Source organism: Sceloporus undulatus, chromosome 5 (assembly GCF_019175285.1).
Source record: "Sceloporus undulatus isolate JIND9_A2432 ecotype Alabama chromosome 5, SceUnd_v1.1, whole genome shotgun sequence".
In the NCBI taxonomy this organism is placed as follows: Eukaryota; Metazoa; Chordata; class Lepidosauria; order Squamata; family Phrynosomatidae; genus Sceloporus; species Sceloporus undulatus.
Window position 1 is genome coordinate 156638634 of NC_056526.1, and position 21234 is coordinate 156659867.

General features: G+C 39.3%; 2 protein-coding genes across 9 annotated transcripts in view; both read right to left on the reverse strand.

Moving 5' to 3' along the window:
- The window catches only part of LARP1B (La ribonucleoprotein 1B), a 51190-nt gene extending 46515 nt beyond the window's left edge, over nucleotides 1-4675 (reverse strand). For 2 of the 8 annotated variants that reach the window (XM_042467706.1, XM_042467703.1), the window contains exon 1: nucleotides 4169-4669. In XM_042467706.1, the coding sequence (XP_042323640.1) occupies nucleotides 4169-4442 (274 nt within the window). In that variant the 5' untranslated portion in view covers nucleotides 4443-4669. Of the gene's footprint in view, nucleotides 1-4168 lie in introns of all 8 variants that reach the window. The other 6 variants (XM_042467708.1, XM_042467707.1, XM_042467705.1 and 3 more) reach the window with 6 other exon arrangements.
- Nucleotides 4676-7954: 3279 nt separating this feature from the next.
- On the reverse strand, nucleotides 7955-19334 carry ABHD18 (abhydrolase domain containing 18). Its single transcript, XM_042468359.1, has 8 exons — nucleotides 19250-19334; nucleotides 16757-16784; nucleotides 15034-15177; nucleotides 14633-14722; nucleotides 13821-13922; nucleotides 11485-11857; nucleotides 10499-10661; nucleotides 7955-9852 (listed from the first exon to the last, which is right to left on the reverse strand). The coding sequence occupies exons 3-8, from the start codon at nucleotides 15133-15135 to the stop codon at nucleotides 9801-9803; spliced, it is 882 nt and encodes a 293-aa protein (XP_042324293.1). The 5' UTR covers nucleotides 15136-15177; nucleotides 16757-16784; nucleotides 19250-19334; the 3' UTR covers nucleotides 7955-9800.
- Nucleotides 19335-21234: the final 1900 nt, after the last annotated feature.

Genomic DNA, 21234 nt, shown 5'->3' on the forward strand with positions numbered 1-21234 from the left:
CTTGATTTACCTCTACATTTATTTATTCAAAGACATCAAAACACCAACTGACTTTTATTGAATTTACGGCTGCAAGAGCCACCTTTTCACACAGCTTCTGTGATCAAGAGGGTTTAGCTTTATGACAAGTATGTCGAGAAATATTTCTCAAGTCAACCATAAAAGCAGGTTAAACAGCCAACAATGTTTTTAATTGGTATCAAGTGAAATTATTTCAGAGCCTCATGCTGTATTGGTTCAGCAGCCAATCCAGCCAACTGCTGAGTAAATTTGCTGCCATCAGCATACTTTCTCATGTGCCTGAATCAACTATGAATAACAACTCCTGATTCAATAAAAATGAACAAAAGTTAATTCAACTGACACAAAATTGTGGCTGGTAACCCACTATTTAGTGAGTAGCTGTATACAGTATTGGAAAACCTATGCTTTTCATGTTTACTTTAAACAATGGTGCTAGTAGTGTATAGCCAATATAGTGTTCAGAAAGCATACATAAGGACCAAAAAAGCAATAATGTTATTTTATACATCACCAAAACTAGTTTCCATTTTAGGGATTTATTTATAATAGCACCACACACAGCAACAGCATCTTGTGTAAACAGCCTCCATTTGTACAACTGCAGTGCATGTCATCCATCCTAAACATAAAACATCTTCTATTTACATATAGATATATTTTCCCTTTTTGTTGTTGTTATTGTTGTGTGCCTTTAAGTTGTTTCCGACTTATGGCAAACCTATCATAGAGTTTTCTTGACAAGTTTCTGGGGGGGAGGGTGCCATTGCAAACCCTAACCCTGTCTCTAACCTTAACCATAACTCTGTCACAAGGTTTTTTGGCAAGATTTGTTCAGAGGTTTTACCACTCTGAGGCTGAAAGAGTATGAATGGCCCACGGTCACCGCAGTGGATTTCATGGCTGATCAGGGATTCGAACGCTGGTCTCCAGAGTTATAGTCTAACACTCAAAGCACTACACCACACTGGCTCCCATTATTCTCCTACAATGCTATTTGTCTTGTAGACATACTATTTTCCTAGAAAGTGAACATGAATAGAGTCTCATACCTTCAAGTGTAGGAAATAAGATCAGTATAATTCAAAGACACAGCTGTGTTAGTGTGGAAAATCAGTATACAAAGGGATCTCGCAGCACATTTGAGACTATCTGAGAGAAGTTGGTAGCATGAGCCAGTGTGGTGTAGTGGTTTGAGAGCTGGACTATGACTCTGGAGCTCAGGATTCAATTCCCAACTTGGCCATGGAAACCCACTGGGTGACCTTGGGCAAGTCACACTCTCTGAGCCTCAGGGGAAGGCAACAGCAAAACCTCCTCTGAACCAGTCTTGCCAAGAAAACCCCAGGACAGCTTCACCTTAGGGCCACTGTTGAAGGAGCACACACACACACACACACACACACACAGTCTCAAAGGTACTACAAGATACAGTATAGTATTTTATATAGTATAAAATAACAATGGGCCAAGAGACCTGATGAGAATGGACTGAAACTACTTTCTGCCACAGCCAGAGTGAAACAAATGGAGTGTTTTGCACCTCCTCTTTTGGGGAAGGGAGGGGGGTGGATGTAAATAATCTGCTTGTTCTCTTGCTTCCCCATGATAATGTCTGCCTCAGCTTCCAGACGCTAACCTCAAGGGAGATTTAGGTCTCTCAGCTGTTTGGCTGTGATCATCCCTCTCATAAAACAACATCAAGGCAGGCCACGCCCTCCACGCTCGGCTCTCTCCATCTGACCAGGTAAGCAGCACACTAGCATTCCTCCTCCTCCTCCTCCCTGAACTGGCAAGCGCTGGCAGGAACAAACAGCAACAGCAGACGGAGCTCCAGAGCCAGGGTCACTCCAGGTCGTCCCTGCTGCCAAGAAAGCCGGGAGGGCTGGGCAAGAAGGCGTTTGTGGACACTTGAAGAATAGGAAGGGCAGCCACCAAAGAGCTAGAAAAGATCCTAAAGAATAGATTCACAGCGTCGTCGCAAGGGACCTCAAGGGTTATCAAGGCCAACCTCATTCTGCCATGCAGGAACACACAGCCAAAGCATAGTATACACTGCATAGTATTCAGCCACCTTAGTTCCATTCATGCTGAATATGCAAGTGATGAAGCCTTTTTTGGCCATCTGCCACTTTGGATTGGTAATGGAGACTGGCACATTTTAATGCTTTCCCACAAAAACAAAACCTGGTTGCATGTATTGTAACAGAGCTGGGCGTATTGCACTTGAGTTGGGATTTTCTAAATATAGTAAGAACAGGAGGCTAAATACAATTGCTAGTCCCAGCTTAGAGGTAGATCAGGAATCAAGGGGACTTACACTAATATTGATTTACCATACCATTCATGTTAATGAGTCTATCCTAATTGTGACTGATAATTGGTTTTAACCCTTAATTCCTTATTAACCTTCTGTAAAGCAGACAAACAATTCACAGTGTGTTATTGAATCATAGAAACATAGAGCTAGAAGAAACCACGAGGGCCATCCAGTCCAACCCCTGCCATGCAGGAACTCACAATCAAAGCATCCCTAACAGAGATGGCCATCCAGCCTGTGTTTAAAAACCTCTAAGGAAGGAGATTCCATTACAGGGAGTGTGTTTCACTGTTGATCAGCCCTTACTGTCAGGAAGTTCCTCCTCATGGTGAGCTGGAATCTCTTTTCCTGGAGCTTGCATCCACTGTTCTGAGTCCTATTCTCTGGAGCAGCAGAAAACAAGCTTGCTCCATCCTCAATGTCACGCCCCTTCAAACACTTAAACAGGGCTATAATGTCACCTCTTAATCTTCTCTTCTCCAGGCTAAACAAATCCATCCCCCTAAGTCGCTCCTCAAAAGGTATACTGCTGTTATGCACCTGAAAGTCATTTCCAACTTATGGTGACTTTAAGGTAAAGCTTAGACTCCAAGGCAGTTAACAACATCAAAAGGCTAATCTATCATGGGGTTTTCCCGGTAGCTTTCTTCAGAGGGGGGTTGCCTTTGCCTTTCCCCGAGGCTGAGAGAGTGTGATTTGTCCAAGTTCCCCCAGTGGGCTTCATGACCTGCTATGGAACCAAACCCTGGTCCCCAAAGTCATAGTCCAACACTCAAACCACTACACCAGACCGGTTCTCTAAAGCTATCATGCTGAACACTAAAATTAGAATGACCCAAGCCATTACATTCCCCATCCCCATGTACAGACATGGGAGCAGGACAGGAAAAGCAGCAACTACCTGTAATTTGAGTTGTGGTGCTGGAGAAGAGTGCTTAGGATACTGGGCAGCCAGAAAGACAAGCAAATGCATCCTGGAGCAGACTCTCCCTGGAAGCCAAGGTGGCAAGAGGCTGGATGGCCATCTGTCAATGGGGGGCTTTGACTGGGAGTTCCTGCATGGCAGGCAGTTAGACTGGATGGCCCTGTGCTCTCTTCCAACTCTACCATTCTATGATTGTATGACAAATCTGAGGCTGTTGTACTTTGGCCACAAAAGGAGAAGCATGGATCACTGAGAGAGTCTATAACGCAAGCAGCCAGCATGGTGTACTGGTCTGAGTGTTTGATTAGGACATTGGAAACCAGGGTTTAGAGCCACTCAGCCATTTTGGGCCCCCTCAAGTCACACTCTCTCAGCTTCAGGGGAAAGCAATGGCAAACCCCTTCTGAAGAATCAGGGAGGTCCTTGAGCAGGTCATACTCTCTCAGCCGGGATAGGTTTCGGTCGCTGCTTTGAGAGCGACGCAGTGCTTTGAGCCTGGGTCTGGGACTCTGGGGAGCTGGGTCCGACCCACTGGGAGACCTTGGGGCAAGTCACTCTCTCTCAGCCTCTGTCTCTGAACGAAGGCTGTCAAGAAAAGCCTGTGTCAGGGCTGTGCTTCGGGGTCGGCGTTATCGAAGGCACACAACAACAACAACCACGAAGTGCCCTCGCCCCTCGCATTTGATCCTTGGCCTTTTGCGTCTCTGGTTGTCCGTGGGTTTGTTAATATGTTCTCTCTAGGAAAACTCCAACTCCTAGAATCCCAGACACTTTAAAGCGGTTCCAAACCGGGTTATTTCTCCAGTGTGGGTGCAGACCTTTCAGAAAGCGAGCTGGAGCCACCACAGCGGTCCCATCCCGAGCCAAACCCTCCCTCCTCCTCCTCCTCCTCGGGTCCTCACCGGGCTCCTGAGGGGCGGCCTCGCTGCCGGCGGAGGCGCTGCTGCTGGAGGGGGAAGAGCTGGCTCCCGAGGCCGAGGCCGAGGCGGTGCTGGCACCCGGGGGAGGCTTGGAGCGGCTCCAGGGGTTCTCCTTGGGCGGCGGGGCAGGAGTGAAGGGCCGCTCTGGGTCGTCGCTGTCCTCCCCGAGGGATTCGGGAGCCTGGCTGGAGCGCCTCTCCTCCTCCTTGGTGTCCTGAAGCGTTGTTGGCTGAGGAGGGGCCGCCGCGGAGGACATGCCGAGAAGGGGGCGCCTCCTCAGCTCGCTCTCTCCCTCAGGAGGCGCTTCCTCCTCCGCTCATTCACCTCAGAGAGGGGCTCAACCGTCAGGGAAGGAAGGAAGGAGGGAGACGAGGCGACAGAGAGCAGCGCGTGCCGCCCCCTCCCTCGCCTTCGGAGAGCTCTCCGGCCGAAGCCTCGCCGCCGCCGACGTCGTCGTCACAGCTGTTCTCTCTCGCGCGCTCTGATAGGCCGAGGGGCAAAAAGGGGCGGGGACAGGGTTAAAAAAAGAAAAAGGGGTTCGGCGTAGAACAGATAGAAAATGGCAGCTGTGCGGATGGGGCGGGGCTTGCCGAACTCCACCCTGCGTTGTGACGTCACAAGGGGGCGGGGCGTAAAGAAGGGTTCGTTCTTCTTTGGTGATGCCTTTCGGGGAGAGAGGAAGTGAAGTGGGAGGGATGTTAGTAGTAACGTATGTACGGAGGAACCGGAAGTAATGTTGTTTTTTACCTGAGAGAATACCTCTCTCCAGGCCAGTGGGTCTCTCAACCTTTGGCTCTCCTCATATTTTGGACTTCAATTCCCAGAAGGCTCGGCCAGTGAGACCAAATGGTGAGGGATTCTGGGAGGTGAAGTCTAAAATGACTGAAGGACCCACGGTTGAGAACCACTGCTCTAGGTCCTCCGGTGCGACTCTGTGGTTAACACCTGCTGCCAGACATTTGACCATAGAATTGCACTGGAGGAACTACAGATGCCCAGTGGAGCATTCTCTCTAGGAATCCCTATCGGTCCTTCAGTGCGACTTTTGGTCAAAGTTGACCATAGAGTTGCCTTGGAGGACCTAGATATTCCTAGAGAGCAATAGCAAGTACATTTCCATACCGCTTATCAGTGCACTTAAACACTCCCTAAGCCATCTACGAAGTGTAAGCTAATTGCCCCCAAGAAGCCAGGCACTCATTTTAGAGACCTCAGAAGGAGGCCAGCCTGAGTGGAGAGAACGTATTAATGAAATCCTAGAATAATCATTTAGCCCTCTCTGTCAGAGAGCACTGGGGCCACAATAAACTACAATTCCCAGAATTCCCTGGCACTGAGCCAGGGAAGTTAAAGCGGTCTCAAGGTGGATCCTTTTGACTGCCATGACTCCATGCTATGGAATCCTGGGGACTGTAGTGTGTTGGGGCACACAGCAGTTCCATACTGGTCCCACAGAAACTACAATTCCCAGAATTCCATAGCACAGAGCCATGGCAGTTAAAGTTGTGTCAAACTAGATTATTTCTGCAGTGCGGCTTGTGGTGGCTTAGTGGTTAAGATGCTGATTCCTATTGGAAGGCTGACAGTTCGAGGCCTGAGTGCAAACAGGTACCACTTCGGTGGGAAGGTAACAGCGTTCGGTGCAGTCATGCTGGCCACACGACCACTGGAGTCATCTTCAGACAGCACTGGCTCTTCGGCTTAGTAACAGAGATGTGTATCACCCTTACAATTGGTTGCAACTAGACATTCACATCAAGGGACTACACCTTTACCTTTTTATCTCTTAAGAAGCTGATTACTTTGGTCAGTAAACATTAAAAATTAAGACCTGGGTGCGGCTAAGATGGCATACAGCAATTCTAAGTATGAACATTTAAGTACCTAGTATGAACAAAGAATAATTTTATGTAAGGGTTTGAAATCCACTTTACTCAGAGCCAGGTTCTAAGAAGATGTTACATGCATTCATATAACATCTCCTAAGAAATGACAACTCACTCATTGTCCAAAATAAGCTCAGAACACAGGGATAAGTAACTTGTTCCCACCCAGTTTTTTCAAGTCCCAGTCATTATGGCTGAAGAATTTTAATCCAAACTTCTGGCAGCCACTGAACTCTCTGTTAGTATACGTTTTCTGAAAGTTACATTTAACAGTAGTTAGGTTTAACCGTTATGTAACAATTTTACTTAAGGCGTATTCTATACCTAGACGTATTTACCTGGTTGGAACTACTGTATTTTTCAGGTTCTTGGAACAGTCAGCATAAGAAGTAACTTTCAAAGAACCCAAATGTTTAGACGATGCATTCAGTTTGATCATCCAGCTCTTTAAAGTCCATTAAGGCTTAGTGTTTAGGCACCTGGATATAGCAATAGAGAATCACTCCCCCACCTCCAATGTTGCTGGGTAGGGTTACCAAAACTTGCACTCCAACCAAAAATCTGGAGCGCTACATCTCACCCTGGTCTACAGTAAAGCATTTCACAATACAGAATAGCATGCAAGTGTTAAGGTGTTGCAAGCTTTTTATTGGAAAATATAAAATGCAATCAAATAAAAAGCATACATAATTTGGAAATTCGTTTTCATTTAAATTAGTAAAGATTTTCATTTAACATTAGTCCACTACTAGTAATGAGGAAATGAGCTAGAGCACAGTGGCTGATATTCAAACATAAGGCCACACGTTCTTTGCTAGCCTGGAAAAGACTACCAGTCCTTGAAGGGCAAATAATAGTAGCACAGAATACTCTTAAGCTAACAGTAATTATACTGTAAAACATTTTGTTGAAGTGAAAACACATATCCATGACTAAACTAATCACAATATATACATTAACAATCTTCATATAATGAAGGTACATTTAGGCGGGGTACATACCGCCACTTTGCAGCGCTCTGCCGCCGCCGCCGGTAGGTCCGCGGGGGAGCCGGAGCCTTCAGACGGCTCCAGGGGCGCACTCGCTATGTCACAAAGGACGCGACGCGTACGGACGCTCAGCGTCCGATACGCAAAGATGGCGCCGGCCATGTAGAAGGGCCGGCGCCATCTTGTACGGACGGAGTGCGTACTAGGCCCAGGGGCGTCTATAAGAGACGCCCCTTTTTTAAAATGGGACGTCCTCCGGACGTCCCAAATGGCAGTGAAGAAAGCCCCTTAGACAGACTTTTTGATACACTCCAAAAACCATATGCAAGGTTCCAGAATGCAGGTAAGTTTCTGAAGGCATTCAGTCAAAACATATATACATTTTATGGTTTTCATCTGTCACACAGAGATCAGATTTGGTTAGGTACCCAGGTCGCTTCCCTGTTTTATTCCTTTGTTTGTTGCAGGAAAATACCTGCACAGATCTCATATCAGATAAAGGCCCCAATTCTCTTGTTATTCCTGATTACCATAGACCCATTCAATTAATGGCATTTGCCTACATAGTGACTCACCATTTTAACTGAATGAATGGTTCTACTCTAACTGGGACTAACCAACAGAATGCCTGCCATAGAAACGTGCTATTCTTCTTACTAGAGGAAATTTGAGAGGGCAACCTTTTATGCTATTGTGCTAGCAAGAAAAAGTATTATGTGACAAACTAATTCTTGACAGATAACTTTCTTCAAAATCTTTCAAGCCACTTTTTACAATGGTATTCGGAACCTGGTATAAAAACCAGGAACATTCAAAGAAAGCAACAGGTGCATTCATGTGGCTACAGGTTTAGATGTACAACTGATGAGTGGAATAACTTCAGTGGACTTTACTGGCAATTTAATATTTTATTCCTAATGTTTCACGTGATTGTAATTTACAATCTCTCAAGGAATAATGCACTATTTCTTTACAATATCTGAATGTAATTAAAACCTGGAATTCCGCTTGGAGCACCTTCTTAAATGTGAAGTTAACAAAAAAGTTAATGTCAGTCTTTGACCTTTAGGTTTTGGTTCTTTCAAGGATATTACTTGATACCAGACATGAATCTTCAAAAACTCTTACTCTACTCAGAAATCCTGTCTAAGTAAGTGTGTTAATTACAGTCTTAATGAAATGGGCACAATGCTTTCAAATAAGCTTTTTTATATATATAGTTTATTGACTTTGTGCTTGAATAAGTTTTTAGCCAATTAACAGACAGCACATACATACTTCCCATTACTATAAAATAAAAATACAATGTTTCATTTTCAGTTTATAAAAAAAGGTTGGCATTTACTTGGAAATGCCAACACGACAGTACCTAGTTCTCATTACTTTTAACATACAAAAACACATTTTGCCGATCTGGTACATCAAGACATGTTTCAATTCAATGACTTATCTCCATTTAAAAGATTTTTAAAAAAACTGTTTTCAGCCTTGTATGTAAATTTAGAACTTTGTGCAATGTACAAAACAGCATGGATCTGAAGATGTCTTGCATAGGAGAAAGGCACTTCTGCTTGCCCAAGGCAAGGACAAGCTACCCCATCCTGATCCTGAGTGTCCTCTCCCATGCCAGAGGAACCCTCAATACTCAGGCGCGTTTTGTGGTGGAGTTGCAAAAGGTTGCAGAGATGCGAGCAAAAACCCTGCTGCGAAAGTGTAATTCTATTTGTACTTCTCCATATTTATTCCAACCTGGTTTGACACCATTATCGTGAACAGTAACTTCTATCAGTGAAATTTATAAGAGAAAAATTGTTTTACTAAAGAAGTGTATCACTTGGATAGAAAGAACTGTTAATTCTCACAAGTCAGTTGTTGCAGATATATATAAAATTAATACATATGATAGTATTAAAATTTCCAGTTCAGCATGATGTTAAATGGTTGTATGTGTGTGTGCTTAGAAAGGAAACATTTATCAAAACCATAACACATGCAGTATTTATGGAAGGCTCCATACTTATTTTCATTTCAGGTGGGGCAACTCAGCCAATTAAAAAGTTTTACAAATCCTCCAAGAGGGAAGTGCCCATGTCTTTCCTCCACCCTACTTCCATTTTAAAATAAGAGCAAACTATTATACTCCTGCTTTAATTTATTAGAGATGAAAACTGACAAGTCATTTTTCTTTAATAACCAATGATGGGGCTGGTGTGGCCAGTTTATAAAGCAGCTTGCAAGAACTAGGCTTGCATCAGATCAGTGATTACTTCCTGAGTCAACACAACTGTTTTTCTATTTCTAATAAAACCTTTCAGTAAGTTAAGATGAATCTAGTTTCCCTGGACACATTATCTTGCATCTTTTTAATATGGCATTTTTGAACTTTTAATAACGTTTTAGAGCAAGAACCTTAATGGTAAAATTTTAAAGTCTTGAGTACTGTGTTGGTCTCTCTTCAATGGATACGGACATTCCACATAAAATTACTTTTCAAACACAAAAATATTTTACAAACCTCTGACATTCTCAGCATTAACAAATTGTGCTAAAATTTCCATAACTACAACTAATGAAAATTCAAAGTTTATCTTTACTGATTACATCTTAATGTATTAATCACTGTTAAATATGCCTTCGAGCTGGTGACCATTAACTGAACCTAGAGCAAGCTTATTCTCTGAATGAAGTTAACATGAGCATCCATGTAAAAAGGAAACTCAGCAGTTCAACAAGACAGGACTATACAGCATATTTCTGCAGAAAACGATCAAACGCATCATAAATGGCTTGCCTAAAAAAGAGAAGAAACAGACTATTAACTCCACTAATGAAGGTACATCTTTCATTTATAGGATTGGTCCAAAATCAGTGTTTTAACAAGACTATACATATTCTTTCAAGTTTCTCATATCATTCCTCCATCTTTTATGCTGCACCCACACTGCAGAATAATTCAGTCGGACACCGTGTTAACTGCCATGGCTCAATGCTGGGATTCTGGGATGTGTCATTTTGTGATACATTTAGACTTCCCTGGTTCCAAACAAACTATTTCCAGAAATCTATAGGATTGAGCCATGGCTGTTAAAGTGTTGCCAAAATGGATTATTTCTGCAGTGCAGATGCAGCCTTAAAGTGTCTGACAAGGTCCTCTCTAATTTGCTGTGGACACAAGAGTAGCTTATCCACAAAAAGTTATTTGTCAGACTGGAGATTATTACGATGCCCAAATTCTGGGAGAACAAGCCAGGATTAAATTGTAAAAGAGGACAGGGGAGATCACAAGCCCAAGGTTCAATTCTGCTTGTTCACATAATTCAAAATGTTGACTACAGACAGGACTGCACTACAGAAAATACACACTTAGCACTTAAATACAGTACTGTTACAGCAAGAAAGCTAAATTTGATATTCACTGCTTATTCTGAATGTCTAACCTGAATAATCCTTGTTTGAAGAGGTAGGCACTAACATGACCTCCATCCAAATATCTGATTTCACATCCTGGCCATATTTCTTGAAGGCTACGCACTCCAGTTCTTGGAACATAAGCATCTTCCTTGGCTTGTATAACTATGATCAGTGTTGGGTCAACTGGAACTGAGAAGTTTTTGAAACAAAATATATTGATACTATGTTTTAATTTTGGGAACGATGTTTGCAAAAGATTTAATACTGCTAAGTTAATTCCATGAAGATTTAAAGCAAATTCTTCAGCAAATGGCAATTGACAAACATGGGCTTCTTCTTCATTGCCAAAGTAATATTGCCAATGATTAGGTGGAATGACAAGACAACACATGTATAAAGGATCATCTGAATGGAACCAGCTTTTATACTCCTACTAGGTATTCTATGGATGCTGTACTTGCTTGGGTACTAATCAGTATAATCCTATAATATACAATAGTTTGGTGTTCACCTTGCGGTCCCATTTTCAGTATCTCTCTCACTGAGTGTCCTTCCTCTGTGGCACACAAACACAGATCACATTGCCCCATCATTTCAACATGTTATGGTCTGTGGCTTTGTATTATCCTTCATTACACTCCTGGTGATTTACTGAAATTCTAGAAATATTTATTGAACCTGTTAGAACCTTTGGAACTAAGGCTGCTAGTGATCATGCTATGCTTCAAAGAAGATTGTATTAAAAACACTGTTATCTTCAATATGAGCTACATTCCTGGTCCTACTAAGCAACCAGGAAGCAGGAAATGGGAGCGTGAGATTTTGTAAGAGAGGCGGAATTTCAAGTTTAGAAGGTATGTGTACTCAAATGGGATTATTTAGCAAGGCAGGTATGAAAACCTGAAGACTGTTCAAGATAAAATAAAGTACTGTATTGTTAAAACGGGATGAAATAAGAACAAGAAACTAGTAAGAAAGCAATTTCAAAACTCATATTAAAATTAATATATACCTGAAAAATTAGCTACGTGGGTACATTCATCCATCACCCCTTTCATGAACCTGAGAGACTCTCTTTGTAAACGATCTCTTTTTCCACTTATAAGATTCTTCTCCTCACTGGAAAAGTTCTTATTGCTACTGCTGCTGGTTGAAAATGTTTGGTTTATGCACTGCATTTTTGGTCCCTCTTGCACTAACAGTCCTTCTCCTGAGGCACTTAGAGTGTTTCTATTAGTGCTAAGAGAGCAACCGCTTTCTGAAGACAGAACTTTGCTTCTGATATCCAGGTTCAGCATACTGGAATTCAGATCCAGATTGCTCAAACTGTCCACACTGCTGGGAGAGTTTTTAACAAAGTCTTGTCCCATCTTGAATGAATCTGTCTAAACAGAAACACCTATTCAGTTAAGGCATGCTTGAACAATTTTCAATGTACGCATAAAGTTATTAGTTAAATTGGTATTTTAACAAAAGTTTGCTTTTTTTTCACCAACTAGCCAAGACATAATCTAATATGGTAATTGCCTCATGGCAAGTCAGCACATACTGACATTTAAGATATTGGATTTTGCAAGGTAAATTCATTAGCCTTAAATCTTAAATTTTTCCCATTAAGAACAATTTACTCTACTGAGAATGACAATTTTTCAAAATTGTGATTAAATAAAAAAGCTGAAAAATATGTTAATCAGTTTAACCAGATGACAAATGACAGAGAACACATCACACTTTGTGGTGAGCTTCTTTCCCTCCTGTTTGTACTGTATTCAGGAGACAAGTTGGGTAAGTGAATTTTCATCCCTTTCAAATCTGACCAACAAAAGCAGAATCATAAGCTTCACTACAAAGAGTGTCAAATGATTTAATAATCTATCATCTAGATTGTTGAGTACTTTCTATTATGTTGCCTTGGATATTAAAAGAGTACATTTTTGCTTATGTGGATTTGCAAAAAATGTCTACTTCAAATGGTACTACTTTCGTCATATTTTGAACATATCATAAGAAGACTCAGTAGAAAAGACAATAAAATTTGGAAAGGCAGAAGACAGCAGAAAAAGAGGAAAACTGCATACATGTAGACAGAAACAAGGAAGCTACAGCCTTGAGTGTGCAAAACCTGAGCAAAGCTGTAGATGAGACAGAGTGACTTGCAGGTCTCTCTCATTCACAGGGTTTCATTCACATACGTCAAAGTTAACTTGATGGTGATTAACATCACACCATTAGCAAATGGAAATGTTTAATGAGAAACTATTTGGAAATGTAAAAACCAGTGTCCATATCAAGAAAAGGGAGCTATGAAATAACTTACATAAAATTAAATGTAGCATGTGGTCTGGAGCATGCTGCATTAGTGCCCTGCCACTCAGGGTCAAAGCATTATTTGACTAATGATAAAGATCTAAGATTAATGTTTATTGGCCATTTATTGCATTATTGAATTATGACTTGATGTCAACAATGTACTTTGAAGTTTTGCTTTTTGATTAATGGTTAATAATAAATTTGTGTTAGGGAATTATACATTCAAACCAGATAATAAATTCATTAACACATAATCTACACACAGGTTGAATCTCCCTTATCTGAAATCATCGGGACAGAAGTGGTTCAGATTTCTGAATATCTATATATGCATATACATACACAATGAGAAATCTAAGAGGTGGGATCAAAGTCCAAACACAAAATTCATTTGTGTTTCATACACACTTTAGATATATATCTTGAAAGTAATTTAATAAAATACAATTTAATAATGCTGTGTATAAAACAAAGTGTGTGTACACTGAATAGTCAGAAAGCAAAGATGTCACTATCTCAGCCACCCATGTAAAAAGTTTTGGTTTTTGGAGTATTTTCAATTTTGATATTCTGAATAAGGGAGATTCAACCTGTATAAATGTTATGACTAGATACCAGTAAACCTTTTGAGTTAAATTCCTATGTAGGTATGATTTTATGAAAAATCTGGCAAACATGTAACCATCATTAGCTTTAGATATACCAGCATTACACAGAAATAATATATTTTCTATAGGTTTACTATTTTTTTTTTTAATGGCTGAAGTGATGTCAATGATACAGCCATGAAACCATCTGAACAGTTTAGCACCCAGATGATTCTGTCCCAAAGATTGACAAAACATCACATTAATTTAATAGTTGATATGCAGAAGTGTGAAAATAACATATAGTACAAATGTAGTAAACCATCAAATAAATCTGCTTCAGTTTTAATGTGTTTTTGCTTAAGCGTTTCAGCACTGTGACACTAAAATAAACCCTTTAAAATATTAGGCAGGGCTAATATTAAACGGAAAATAATAAAGGCTCACTTACTCCACAGTATTCAAGCATTTGTATTATTTCTTCTTCGTAAACACTCTGAGTATAATACTGCTTCTCTAGTTCTCTCCAGTTCACTGCCTTGCTCAGCACACCCTGAAATTTAAATAGGCAGTTATTTCTTGAACAGAAAATCAAAAACTGAAATCTGAAGCAGTGATAGACTCCCTAAATTATATAAAATTACATTCCCTGCGGCAATCATCAAACAAAGACATGGGTGAAAGAACTATCCAAACAGTTGTCTATGAGGCTTTGAGAGCTCTTCTGACTCACACACCATCACTTTAAAACTAGAGAAAGTTTATAAATTATCCTGAACAGCTGAAAATTTTGATGAACTCTATTCTTAACCCAGTAACACAAAGGGCAGGTTTAAATGCTGAAATTTTGCTGGAAAAACAGCAGAATCCAGCAGAAGCAAGACAGGGTAGTCATCCCCTTGCAGCCACCTTTGCTCCTCAAAAACCTGCCCTGAATAGTTGGGAAACCCTCCAGACCCAGTTATCAGGAAGTTCTAAGGCAGTGGTTCCCATACTGTGCTCTTTAAGGAATTTTGGACTTCAGTTCCCAGAATCCCAGACTATTGGCCAAAATGGCTGAGGCTCCTGGGAGCTGAAGTCCAAAATCTCTTAGAGGGCACAGTTTGAGGACCACTGTTCTAAGGGATGCAGAGGGTACCACCACCACAGCAGCATCATTTATCTTTAATATTGAAATATAATATCTCTAATTTTAAAGCTTTACATGTTTTTATGTTTTCAGCTTAACACTGTACATTATTAACTACAATAGAAATACTGTACCGTAGTAAAAACACCAGAAGCTGTAGACCAGGAGAGACAAGGAACTAGTGGTAATGGTTTAGGCCAGTTTGACACTGCCAATGATGCCATCTGTAAAAAAGAAGGAAAAAAGTCTTATCAGGACAAGTAAAATCTCCTTACTCTGGAAGGAAAGTACTATTGATATGGCCCTGAAATTTAAGTGGTATTAAATCAATGATATTTCTAACAGAATATGAAATCAGGAATCCAAACCTGTACAGGCTATTTTTTATATCAGTGTCACATATTAGCTATCTCACGTATTGATGATTATTTTGCAATACGTAATAGCAACTAATCTAGACTATTTAGATACAATATTGAATAATATAAACTATCTTCAATGGAATTACTATTTTTAAGGGGAAAAAAGGTCTTACATGTCCTCCCATAGATATTCCGGTCATCCCAAGGGGTCCATAGCCTTCTCTCTCCAACCAGTGCAAAAGAGCTGCTGATTCTAGCACAAGAGCTCCTCCCATCACAAACAGGTCAGAGACATTTTTTAGACATGACCTTCTTTCCTCCCAAGTAAAAAAAAAAAAAGCAAACTTAATTTTCAGAATTGTTGCACTCATAGTCATGATAGCCATTTTAACTCACACACAAATTCGTTTGAGATAGATTTAATAATATATGTGTTAAAATATGCTGAACAAATGAAAGAAAAGCTAAGGGACAATTAGCTAATCCAGTAATTGCTGTCTAGACAAAGTGGCCTCAATGACACAGCTATTTCAACTACAGTCAGATTCCAGGACATCCTGTGGATACCAAAATTCATGGATGCTCAGGTTCCATTATATATCATAGCCTATTAAAATAGTATCTCTTACATAAAATGGCAAAATCAAGGTTTGCTTTTTGGAATTTAAAAAAACATGTATTTTTAAGCCATGAATGGTTGAATCGGCAAATGTCAAACCCCTGGATACAGGGGACCAAGCGTGTATTTGAAAGTACACAGAAGTACAATTCCCAAAACTGTTAATACTGGATTATGGCCAACAGATCTGTTCACTTCTTTCATCAAAATGTTTTATAAACACGACAAAAAACATAGCATATTGATCCTGTAAGAATACATGCCAAAGAGGAAAAGATATGAGCCTTGTCACCATAAAGTGTTGGATAAATTATATAATCCAGAATTAGTTCATTGCAAATATGTGCTACTATAATCTTGAACTGATTTTGCAATGCTACTACCAGAAATGAAATAATTCCCCCTATTCCTGAGGAATGCAGCAACTGTGGCTACAGTAGCAAAGATAAACCAACATTAAAAATATGCAACTTTGATTTTAGCAGCCTACCATAGCAGGCTATGACTATGAAAGTTAGCCAGAACTTTCAGTACAGGTATTAATTTAAGGCACATCCAGATTAATTAAAAAGTCGCAGATTTTGTTCCTCTTCTTTCCAATTTTAGTTTGGAGATCCATACATGTTTTGTTCACCCCAACAAGTATGAACAGACGCTTTTTATACCAGCTCCCCAGGTCAATTTATTTTAACCCACTATAAAATGGGAAGACAGCTAGCTTGGTGTAGTAGTTTGGTGTAGAGTGTTGGACTATGACTCTGGAGACCAGGATTCGAATCTCCACTCAGCCATGCAAACTCACCAGTTGATCTTGGGCAAGTCAACACTCTCTCAGTTTCAGAGGAAGGCAAAGGTAAAGCCTCTGTGAACAAATCTTGCCAAGAAAAATCTGTGATATGTTCGCCCAAGAGTTGCCATAAGTCAGAAACAAATTGAAGACACGCAACAAAATAAAATCGATGAACAGGAACACGATCTGGGACTTGTTTCAGTCAGTTTAAATGTACAATTAATCTCTATACGTTTGAACCCCTTAGCATCTAGTTGCTTAAAGAATTAAATGATCAGAAAACATTCAACAAATATTCACCAGAACATTTTTATAATTAATGAATAGTTAATTATCATCAAATTTGTTTAGTTTCTTAAACAGCTGAATGCAATGTCCCCAATTAAATTGTGGACTATCATATCTTGAAAAACTTCCCCCCTAAAATAACAAAATAAAAAGTTTAAAGATGGAAGAAAGGAAACAGTAAGATACGATGGATACTTACGTTTGATCTTTAGGTTTTCTGCAGCCATGTATATGTATGAGTCAAAGAAGTTAATGCAGAAATGCATATATATTCCAGGTTTCAAACTTTCATTAAAATTCTATTAATTTAAAAGTGTAAAATGAAATAAAGGTGCACACTAATATTTAAAAGTTATTTTAACTTAAACTAGTTCTCTGACAAATAGAAAAATTGAACCCAGACTGTTACAGCATAGACATTTCTAACAGAAATGACTCTGAATAAAACTATTTAAAGTAAATATCAGTTACTGCTGAATATCAGCTCTCTGAAGATGCCAGTCACAGATCCTGGCAAAACATCAGGAAGAAACTCTTCTAGAACAAGGCCACATAGCCCAAAAAACTCACAAAAAACTATGGATGCCGGCCATGAAAGCCTTCGACTTCACATTAAATATCAGTTAACTGAGCTATCTGTGTAAATTGTTTTTACTACAGAATATTGTACAATATTTCATGGAAAAAAATAAGTTTATCTGAAGGAAAAAACAAATATACACATAGGCACACACTTAATATAAAAGGAAGGTCCACTTTATTCCAAAAGATATATTTAAACATTATCTTTAAATCAGATAAAAAGATAACGAAGCACATTCACCTTCCGGCATAATGCTTCAACACTTGAACTACAGTTTCATTTAAAGAATTGTATTAAACAAGAGTCTGCCATCTTAATTTGGAATATGAATTATTTCTCATGTTGGTTTTTTGGCAGTCAAAAAAAGATTTGGTGGTGGTATGAAATGTGTTTGATTCTCAGCAGCTCCAAGAAAACCCTTTAAACAGATTTCTTGAACTCTTTATTTGAAATGTGATATCAGTATCTCACATGACAGCTGTTTAAAGGGAAGGCTACCCAAACTATTTCCCACTAATTTTACTTTAAACGTCTCTTGTTCATATTCCTCAATCTAATTTGTAAACAAGGGATCTGAAATAGCAATATCTGGGTTCAAAAACATGGCTGATAAAAGGAATTATCTCAAAAAATGTTTGAAGCATACATACAATTATATACATATAGCATATATGGTTACATATACCTCTGTATATGTATTTCCACACATACTTTATAACCCTAATCTGCAGTCTTCAACCAAAACCAATAATGCTCCAGTAGAATAGGTAATTATAAACCACAATCATTGAAAGTAAAAAAAGGATTATGGAAAAGACATGATTTTGACTAGATATGGAAAAAAATTATTGAAAAAGCATTGAAAAAAAAGATGGAAAATTAGCTTCATGAGGTTAACTGAAATTTTGGATGGAATATAAGGATGGGAATGGCTTAGGGTAAGGGCAGCACTGAGGTGGTATATTAAATATATTTGGATATAATGTATTAGAATGTAAGAACATATATATGTGTGTGTGTGTTATGTATTGTATAATTTTCAGAATATTAAAAAAAATTATAAAAGAAAAAACCCACAATTTTAAAGTTGGTTTATAACACACCTACAGGTATTTGTATAGGAATCATGCATAAATCATGCAGAAAGTTATTACACAAGGCTTTATCTTGGTCCTGCCACAATCATAGGCTTGTTTGGTGAGAGCACTAGAGAGCTTTCTTAGTGATTGCTCTCACCCTCAGAAACTCTCTTCCATATGAGGCTAGGCTGGCCCCATCTCTACTCTCCTTCCATCGGCAGGCAAAGACTTTTCTGTTTAAGCAGGCTTTTAATGAGTAATCGCTTGCAGAGAGGATTCTTATGGGAAGGAAGGATGCTTTACTTTTTAAAACTTTTGTATGCTTTTTATGATTTTATATTTTACTGTGATGATTTTAATTGTGTATTAAAATTGTATTATTTTTCACTTATTCTTTTGTGAGACGTCTTGGGCCCTAATTCAATAGAAAGACGGCTGTGACATTTGCCGTCCCAAGACTGGCCCCACAATTCCTAGTCTTGGAAGCCTGCCACTGTCACCCTAGCCCAAGGTTCCCCCTCAGAATCCCTTCTTGGATTTGGGGTGAACAGGTTTCCAGGTGATCTCACTATGGGCTAGGGTGTTAGCTTTGTGTTCCTCATGGTAAGCATGACCACTCCTTGTTTTCGGGTTAAGGGTCATAGGTAACAAATTAACAAGAGAATTAATGTGGTTTATTATATCTTGTAGAATAGTAAATAATTCAACAAGTTCTAGTTCTTAGTTCTAAACATATAATAATGTTCAATCTAAGTTATGTCAGATCTTTTTCCTTAAATCAGTTCAGACACCCAGTACACAATCACTCCCAACTGACTCTGATTCATCCAACTGTCAAGTCTCAACTGTCTCTTTTTTACAAGTTGTTCCTCCTTGTTCCTCCCATTACAACTTTACAGTAGCATATAAATAAATGAAATAAATCAACAAATAAGCTTATGTTGGAACTGTACAGTTGACTGTGCAGCAGCTTCTTTCTTCTCTAGATTTATATTTCACAGATATGATTTCCTCAAACAAAAAAGGATATAATATGGGTTTTCTAACAACAGGGAAGCCATACATGCCTCTTTAATCATTGGACGGGCCATTAAAGTGCGTCGTCTCCAAAAGTGCTAGAAGAAAAAGATTAAAGTATGATGAGGAGAACACCACTGATATAAAAGGTTGATTTAAAAAGCATTAATAATGCTGTTTGCTTACATGGTCCCCGGTGCCAGCTAAATGAATACACACAGGTCTATATTTGCTGTTCCATCTCTTTGGTACTATAAACTGAAACCTATGAAAAAGAAAGCAATTTTTAAAAAAATATCTAGATAAAATAAAATTAGCAGTATTACAGTGGGACTTGAACTGAGGGTCACGTTCATTACATCCATATTGTGCTACATTCGACTAGATGGAAAATATCATTTTCAAGTTATCTGGCATAACTTGGCGGAAAAATATGCATATCTGCAATAAATGAATTTTATAATATACATATACCTAATAAGCACAATCTGTGTTGTAAGTCTGGGCATAGTAATTAATCGATACAGAGATAGTTTAAATAGTAACATAACCCACTTTGAGGGTGCACAAAATGTGCAAGTGTTATCAGAAGTTTTGTATACTTCTGCTTCTCACATAGGGTGGGGTTGCTGTTGTGTTTGTGATCTGTCTGTTCAGGTTTTATTTTGGGTTTTTTGCTTTGCTTTAAGTTGTTTCAGGTGCAGCCTTCTCTCAAGATCACAAGGCAAACTACTTGCTCTCTAAATATTTTTAGCTATTCTTAATTCCTTTTTTAAATAAGAATCAAATATGCTTACTCCTAAATTCACCAAATTGTTTGCCAATATTTTGGAAAGGGATCAAAACATTCTGGATATGGGAAATCTACCAGTATTATAGTAATTCTCCAACCTGGAAAGTACGTACAAAAGAGGAATCATATTGTTTAATCTCTCTGCTGAATCAAGACCATGAATTATTTAGTGCCATTTCAGCATACAGGTTGAGTAATATTATCTTCAATTACATACATTCTGATCTCAAACGAGAGATACAAACTTAACTTTGGGCTAAATGGAACTGGTGATTCCAAGGAGAATAGACCCTGAATTTAAGTGGATTTAAGCTTTTGTTCATATGTTACATTTGTCCAAGCAAATTCAAAGCCAGAATATCAAGAGTTTTCAGAGAGCACATGCAATGAGTGCTGACTGCACTAGTTATTCCTGCTATGACTTTGTCATGACAGAACCTTACAAGCCAAGTGCACCTTTATTCAGTAACAGGACATATTTATGTGTCATCTTTTCCACAATATTTGAAGTCTTTACAGAAATTTTGAAAAGAATACACAGAGGGCATATCAGAATATATGTCCTTGTCTCAACTCCACCCTTCTTGTAGTGACAAATAAGATCTATACCAAGGTGTGCCTGCATACATCAAAATATTGGCCTGTTACAGACAGCCAAAATAAAGCTGCTTCGAGTCACAATGGAGGTATGGTGTTTCAATGATGCATGCATCTTAAGAGTCCAGAAGCCACACCAAAGCCACGCTCCAGTCTGGAGTTGCGACTCTTAGGATGCATGCATCATTGAACACCATACCTCCACTGTGACTCGAAGCAGCTTTATTTGGCTGTCTGTAACAGGCCATAGTTACTGTTCTCCACAGATCAGAACTCTGCACACTCAGGTCAGCACCAAATGCATGCTCTCTCTGTTCTCTATGCATTCTGGAATCATTGAAACAAGTGATTGTCAGCAGCCCATTTCAATCTGATAGAGACTTGATAACTTACAGTGTGGTTTGCTCTTACCTTGCTTTGACAGATTCTGATGGCATATATCTGGAACATAGGCCAAGGGGGAACAAAGTGCCATCAAGGATCTTACAGTCTGACTGTTTCTCAACCTAAAGGAACAGTATTGTACTTTTCTGTAACTATCAAGTATGCATTTTGGTGAAAGTATAGTCTACAAAGTCACAGCTATTTAAAACAATTAACAGAGTTAC

Excerpts from the sequence above, each read along its gene's own strand:
- ABHD18 (XM_042468359.1), bottom strand. The coding sequence starts at position 15,135 with ATGGGAGGAGCTCTTGTGCTAGAATCAGCAGCTCTTTTGCACTGGTTG. Across the intron at positions 13,923-14,632 it reads CTTCTGGTGTTTTTACTACG|GGTGTGCTGAGCAAGGCAGT; the intron begins GTACAGTATTTC and ends TTTAAATTTCAG. Across the intron at positions 11,858-13,820 it reads AAATGCTTGAATACTGTGGA|ACAGATTCATTCAAGATGGG; the intron begins GTAAGTGAGCCT and ends GTTTCTGTTTAG.